The 6,748-nt window shown below is 46.5% G+C and overlaps 2 protein-coding genes across 4 annotated transcripts; one reads left to right on the forward strand and one right to left on the reverse strand.

Moving 5' to 3' along the window:
- The first annotated feature begins 288 nt into the window (after window positions 1-288).
- LOC119278077 (EPIDERMAL PATTERNING FACTOR-like protein 9) lies at window positions 289-1,725 on the forward strand. Of its 2 annotated transcripts, none has more exons than XM_037559435.1 (3): window positions 289-637; window positions 772-845; window positions 1,192-1,725. In XM_037559435.1, the coding sequence occupies exons 1-3, from the start codon at window positions 523-525 to the stop codon at window positions 1,372-1,374; spliced, it is 372 nt and encodes a 123-aa protein (XP_037415332.1). In that variant the 5' UTR covers window positions 289-522; the 3' UTR covers window positions 1,375-1,725. The 2 variants fall into 2 exon arrangements, with proteins under 2 accessions (XP_037415332.1, XP_037415331.1); XM_037559434.1 differs by having other exon boundaries at window positions 299-637; window positions 1,189-1,723.
- Window positions 989-6,451, reverse strand: LOC119278076 (pentatricopeptide repeat-containing protein At3g29230-like). 2 transcript variants are annotated; one of them, XM_037559432.1, is made up of 6 exons: window positions 4,562-6,268; window positions 4,170-4,459; window positions 3,887-4,074; window positions 3,102-3,153; window positions 1,795-2,006; window positions 989-1,048 (listed from the first exon to the last, which is right to left on the reverse strand). In XM_037559432.1, exon 1 carries the CDS (start codon window positions 6,162-6,164, stop codon window positions 4,725-4,727), a length of 1,440 nt encoding a protein of 479 aa, XP_037415329.1. In that variant the 5' UTR covers window positions 6,165-6,268; the 3' UTR covers window positions 989-1,048; window positions 1,795-2,006; window positions 3,102-3,153; window positions 3,887-4,074; window positions 4,170-4,459; window positions 4,562-4,724. The 2 variants fall into 2 exon arrangements, with proteins under 2 accessions (XP_037415329.1, XP_037415330.1); XM_037559433.1 differs by having other exon boundaries at window positions 3,102-4,074; window positions 4,562-6,451.
- Window positions 6,452-6,748: the final 297 nt, after the last annotated feature.

The raw sequence follows: 6,748 nt of genomic DNA on the forward strand, positions 1-6,748 counted from the left end.
CTCTGGCTCTGTAGAGCAGAAGGAACAAAAAGAGGTGAGCAAAGCGGCTAATGAAGCATATTATTGGACTCCTTAAGTTCAAAACTGAGATAAATAAAGAAAATAAGATGGGTGCAGAGAAGGCACATGTGCGGCAAGAAGGGACAAAGGTGGTGCGGTGCAAAAACAATGCAAGGACGGTCCCCCGTTGCTAAGTTTCAGAGGCCTCTGTTATCCCGTGTGTGCGTGCATACGAGAGAGAGCTTAGCCACCTGTTGGTGGTCACCTCAGTCCCCACTGCGCCCCTCTCTACAGTCTACACCATCGTCTGCATGGTATGGCACAGGGATATGCATACATATGCTAGGCAACAGCAGAGCCACAAGGCAACACACACATACGCACAAGAGCTCTTGCAGTATTGCACCCGTCTGCCATCTATATAGCCTCTAGCATTTGCTCCCTTAAGCTGTTTCTCTAATTCCAAGCATACTACCATCCTCCCGTTCCCTATCCATCTTCTCATTTTGGAGAAGGGGGGTTATGGCCAGTGGCAGCCCCACAACTACCTCCAGCTCCCTGCTCCTCTTCTTCCTCCTCTCTTGCTTGCTCATCGGCCATGCTCTCTGCAACCAAGGCCACCATGGCAGCATCTCAGGTTTCACCTCTGCACTACAAATACTGAGTGCTCTTTCTCTGTTCTTGCATGAGATTGGCTTGTTTTCTTTTTCTTTCTTTAGTGTGCATATGTTCACTATGTATTCACTAGTTTCACTTCAATCTACTGTCCAGGTGCAGACTATGGAGAACAATATGCTCACCAGGGATTACCTGAAGAACATACGGACTTGCAAGAGAACATCAAGGTACATATGCCATCTAGTCAGTACTAAGTGCCGTTCTTATAGGTACTATATTTTCTAGTGTTTTCAGCACATGATAAATAATGCCTGAATAAAGATTCTGTAAACTTCAACTTGCTTGAAATACTACATACCTGTCTATGGAGTTTTTGGTAAGCAGACTGATAGAAAGAGGAAACAGTAGCCACTTGCCTCCTTCCTTGCTCCTACAGTTAGTACGAGAAGCTCTAAGAACAAGAGCAAAACAGCATGGGTGCGGGATATGCAAGTTAATTCGGAAAATGGGGCCCATGACATGGCCATCTGAAAGCAACAATAACTAACATGATGTTCACATGCTTCACAGCAGGGTCTAAACAAGGAGAAACCGCCCAAGTATGCAAGGAGAATGCTGATTGGTTCAATTGCTCCCATATGCACGTACAACGAATGCAGGGGGTGTCGATCCAAGTGTACTGCTGAGCAAGTTCCGGTGGATGCAAATGACCCCATGAATAGTGCCTATCATTACAAGTGTGTCTGCCACAGGTGATCATTGATGGTTAGTAGGAGCTTCTATGATATGATATGTCTAGTGGAGAGTAGTAGTTTTCCTTCAGTCTCCCCTTCTTTTCCTTCTATTCTCTTTCTCTGTTAAAAAGGCTTCTTCTTTTTTTCCTTTTTCTTTTTTACTAGAGGTTAACTAGTAGCAGACTGGAGGGGCATTTTGTACTGTAAGATGTCTAGTTCAGCTTGTGAACTAGTAATTTTGAGAGTGAATGGTCTGAAATTTTGATATCGGAAAACCAGCTTGGCTGTGCAGATAACCAGTTTCTTCGTTAATGCTCCCTCCGTCCCAAAATAAGTGTTGCTGGTTTAGTACAAAGTTAGTACAGCTTTGTACTAAATCAGCGACACTTATTTCAAGACGGAGGGAGTATATTGCAACTAGAAATCAAATCTATAAGCAGACCCCGATGTGTTCTTCTGCTTGAATAGGCTTAGAACTTCAGACTTGATCTTCTGGACTGTTGGTCTCCAACTGTGCAGTGTATAAATGCTGTAAACGTTCGTATGTTCCACCAGAAGTTGACAGTATCTTCTCTAGTCTCTACCCTGGGCATCTTCAGCTCTCGTGGGATTTTGTGCCATCCCTCTTTCCATGTAACAACGTCACCACCTGTACTGTACAAGGGAGCAGTAGATTCATATTGACAAATCAGAGAAGAAAGAAGATGGTGACTTCTGTGCAGACTGCATTTCCTCAGCAGAGCAGGCTTCATCTGTTGAATTTAACCAACCAGGTCTAGTTTCATGTATGTACCACATTTTTACGCAAAAGCTATAGCATAGGTAATAAACAATCCAGTACCAAACAGAGCATTTATTTTGCAAGCAGAGAGGCCGCAGGGTGCCTTGTATGCATTCAACAAAAGAACAGTTGAAGATTTGTCCCAATAGGAAATATTTATTACCAATAGCTCTTTACTGGAGGGGTAAGGATGCTTATATACAACGGGACACTCTGGAGTAACTCATGTATATTTGAACGACACTGGCAGGTGCAGGTTCAAGCACTACTGTCCGTTGGCAAGTATTGCTCTCTTTAAACCTTTTTTTTTCCTGCTCAAATAGATTACTACGGTTCTACACAAAGCACTGTTCATCCTATATTCAGGTTCTGCATGTGTGTGATGACCCAGTTACATACAGGGCTGGTGTGGATCACTAACAGGGTGACATAGTTACCTGCAGAACCATGTTTACTTTAGTAGCCCGCCACCCACGTTCAAACCACAGGCTCCGCAGGTTTGTACCTGGTTGTTTCCTCTTAATAAATTAGCACATGGTCTAGTTTTTGTTGGTCTTGTTTTTATGTTTTACTTTAGTAAGTACATTTGACCAGTAGACAAGTAGAGCTCACAAAAATCTCTAGTGTTTCACCCAATAGAAAGAGATTAAGACATGAATTTTAGAAAGTTAACATACAGCACAACTATTGGAAGTCTTCAGAATTGACAGGTATTGTGCTTAAAGCCTTAATTATGCCTGTTTGAAAACAATTTCCTATTCACCAAAGGAATTCAGTGAGAATCATGCCTAAAGACAGAGGCGGCCAGTGTAAATGCTGGCCCGCACATTACATCGGCAGTTACGTTTGAACTTAATAATTTCCAAACCAAGAAAAAACAGCATGTAGGAAAATGCTCAAAGCAAGTAAATCGCACTATGCTGACCATGGGCCGATTACATGTGAAGAGCTGAGGGTAGCAGCTTTACCATTTGCTCCTACTGTAGCTTCAAATGGCTTCAGGACCAGCATGTAGATCTCCTAAAAAGACAATGAGAAAAAAGAAGATCAATCCAGTTGTATCCTGAGAGTGACATTACAGAAGAGGGTTCGTATGGCGAGAGGAATAAAAAGCTGCCGCACAGTGGCCCTAGTGCTACTCTAGCGGTAGAAGCAGGTCAGCATTTTTCTTAAGAAAACAAGAAGAGGTCTCCTATGAAGTGGTCCTGCAAAAATATTCACATGGAAGTAAGCAGTAGGATCCATCTCGAGCTGTTTTGTTTTGTATAACATGAGATGCATGCCTTCGACCCAACATAGGATGACACATGGGTTGCAGCTCCTTCGAATCAAGGCCTGAAGGTTGCAGCTCTTTCGTATCTCTATAGTGCTCATAATAGTTAATGCTATTATATATTTATATTCTAATTTATGCTAAAGCATGCTTCTAGATCGGCAGCATTCAAAAAAATGGCCAGCCAATTTTGACATCACTAAGGTTATGAAATTTGCCTATGGGCATCCAAGAGAATCTCTGGTCAGGAAACTGGATATTCAGAACAGCTTTGTAATGTGGAAAACAATGAATTTGACATGAAGCCAAATAATTCACGTAAAGAGAACATGGTTGTTCTTTGCACTTCTATGCTTAGATGGTCATTCCTACTATATTTCACATGATTAATTTCCATCTATTTTCATTCAAACATAAAATAATAGTGTAGAAAGTAGACAGAAATAGCTAGCGACATTGACAATTGGACTTGCTGCATACTATCTCGATGACGCCAGCCTTCAACCTGAGTTTCACTTTTCTTCATTCTGAGGATATTAAAGACCAACTCAAGAGAGGTTCGATGTCTTTTTATTAAGATCAAACTTGTGGTTAAGCCTGAAATCGTTATCAAAACTTCATGATCATCAACTGGTAGCCCCAAACTGTTCCTTACCCATTCAAACTGGCTGAAAGAAGGGATAAAAACATCAAGCTCAAATAGAGTTTGTCCATTCAACAAATATGTTTCACATAGTGAACTACGAAGGTTGAAATTAATTACCTCCGTGCAAGCAAGTCGATGAAAGCAAAATGGACCACCACCCCATGGATCTCAAGATCTCTGCGTTTTGGTACCTTTTAGTCAGTCTGCAACTAAGTCCAGTAAAATGAATACAAGGCATGGACCAGTGTGCAAGTAACTAAGCACCCATTTGGCTGCTATATCAATAGAACTTGGGAGGTAGCTCTTCCAACAGTGTAATTAACTACCAGGTGCAATTTTTGATCATGTTGATATCTCCAAAGTCCTCTGGGAAATAAGACACAGCTCCAACCAAACACTTTGTTTTCCTGAAACCAATGAAGTGCGGAAATGTTCAGAAGGACTAACTTGGATTTGGACACTAAAAAGGGCAATAGTGGCAATTATGTTTTGTTTTATCTGAAACTCACATTTGCAAATGTTTGTCATGACAAGCAGCTTCATAAAGAAACCCTGGGACACTGAGTTTTCAAGAGCTCCATCCAGCATTGTAGCATTTCATGCCGAGAATGTTCAATCAACTAACAGGCATCACACCAAGGGATTCAACACAATTTCGGTGCAACAGAGAAATCAAGCAGATGCTACCATGTTAGATAAATTCCACAGCATCATGTAAATTTCATCCTTATCAGGATGTGAACTGCCTCCATTCACAAACTCGTGTATTTGTCCATCCGCCTCAATCACACTCCTTCCAATGTCCTTCTTCATCCCTTCCGCACTCATCAATCTCCTAATCCTCGAGACACCATCCCACATTCCTTCATCAGCATAGATATTGGACAGAAGAACATAGACTCCCGAGTCGTCTGCTCCAAGACTTGCTAGGCGCTCAACCGACAGCTCAGCCAGCTCGACGCACCTATGACTTCGGCAGGCAGCAAGCAGAGATCCCCACAATTCTGGAGTTGGCTCCATGGGCATTGTCTCTATGGCATGCCTAGCCTGATCCAAATGTCCAGCCCGGCCAAGGAGATCAACCAATGCACCATAATGTTCAACCTTTGGATCTATCCCAAAATCCGTCTTCATTCTATGAAATATCTGTAAACCCTCTGAGATCAACCCAGCATGTGTGCATGCAGTCAGCACGGCAAGCACACTAAGATCATCCATTGGTGCTCCTTCAGACTCCATTTGGCAGAAAAGCTTGACAGCATCAAGTCCGCAACTATGAGTTCCAAGTCCAACAATCATCACATTCCAAGTAACCACGGTCTTGTCAGGCATGCTTTCAAATATCAGCATGGCGAGATCCAAGCGCCCACATTTCATGTACATATCTATCAGAGCTGTCTTCACCACAACATCGAACAAAATCTTCTTCTTCTCCAAGTAAGAGTGCAGCCACCTGCCTTGCTCCAGAGCTCCCAGCTGTGCGCATGCCGTGACAGCCCCAACTGCAGCGACCCTATCAGGTCTGATACCGCACCTCAGCATCCTTTGGAAAAGTTCCAAAGCCTCAGAAGGCTCGCCACACCTGACATACCCGTCTACAACAATGCTCCACGAGATCACATTCCTCTCAGGAATCTCATCAAATAGCACCCTCGCCTCGTCCATCCTCCCCTGCCTAGCATATCCATCGATCATCGAATTCCAGCACACCAGATCCCTGTCAGGCATTTGATCAAACAGCTCGCGCGCACGGTCCACACCTCCAGACCGCTTCCCGTAGGCATCAATCATGGCGGCCCAGGAGAACGCGTCCCTACGCGGCATTTCGTCGAACAGTTCCTGCGCCAGCTCCACCTCGCCGCACCCAACGTACCCCGCCACCATAGAGTTCCACGAAACGAGGTCCAGCACGCCGTCATCGAACACCCTCCGCCCGGAGCGGCAGTCGCCGGCCCTGCAGTAGAAGCTGATCAGCGCGTTCCTCGTGAACAGGTCGCGATCCAGACCCCTCCTCACGGCCTCGGCGTGCACCAGCAGCCCGACCGCGCAGCCGCACGCCTTGAGCACGGCGGGGAAGGTGTAGGCGTCGGGGTCCACCGCGCCACGGCGCATGCGCGCGAAGTAGGCGAGGGCCCTGCGGGGGCTCGAGGGGGCGTGGAGGCGGATGAGGGTGTTCCAGGGGAAGGCGTGGCCGGAGGCGGCCCCCGGGAGGCGGGCGAAGACGGCGTCGGCGTGGGCCGCGGCGTTGGCGGACGCGAGGGCGAGGAGGAGGAGGTTGGAGAGGCGGAGCGGGGAGGCGGCGAGGTGGCCGGAGGTGAGGAGGAGGGCGTGGCACTGCAGCGCGTGCGAGGCGGAGCCGCAGGCGCGGAGGGGGGAGAGGAGGATCGAGAGCGCGAGCGGGGGCGGCGGAGAACAAGACATGGCGAGAGTTTGAAATTCTGAAACGACCGACTGTCCCTGAGATCGAGTCGGAAACCAATCCAATGTCACACTAGAGTTCGATTTTTTTGTCTCCTTTTCCTTTAGGGAAGTGTTTAGAAACGGTGCGCCGGCCGAACCGTTCCGCCGGTCCCGTGCGGGCCACTCGATCGAAGCGCATCGCACGCCTCGCGCTTCTTCCGATCCCCTTCTTCCTCCTTCAGATCCCGCCGCCCCTTCTTTCCCGCTGGCCACCCTCCCCCCTCGGCTGCAGGTTC

The sequence above is a fragment of the Triticum dicoccoides genome, chromosome 3B (assembly GCF_002162155.2).
Source record: "Triticum dicoccoides isolate Atlit2015 ecotype Zavitan chromosome 3B, WEW_v2.0, whole genome shotgun sequence".
NCBI classification, from domain to species: domain Eukaryota; kingdom Viridiplantae; phylum Streptophyta; class Magnoliopsida; order Poales; family Poaceae; genus Triticum; species Triticum dicoccoides.

Bases quoted from the DNA above. Each gene is read 5' to 3' on its own strand.
- LOC119278076 (XM_037559433.1), bottom strand. From the start codon at position 6,164: ATGCGCCGTGGCGCGGTGGACCCCGACGCCTACACCTTCCCCGCCGTG.
- LOC119278077 (XM_037559434.1), top strand. From the start codon at position 523: ATGGCCAGTGGCAGCCCCACAACTACCTCCAGCTCCCTGCTCCTCTTC. The intron at 638-771 runs GTTTCACCTCTG...TCTACTGTCCAG, and splicing joins CCACCATGGCAGCATCTCAG to GTGCAGACTATGGAGAACAA. The intron at 846-1,188 runs GTACATATGCCA...CATGCTTCACAG, and splicing joins ACTTGCAAGAGAACATCAAG to CAGGGTCTAAACAAGGAGAA.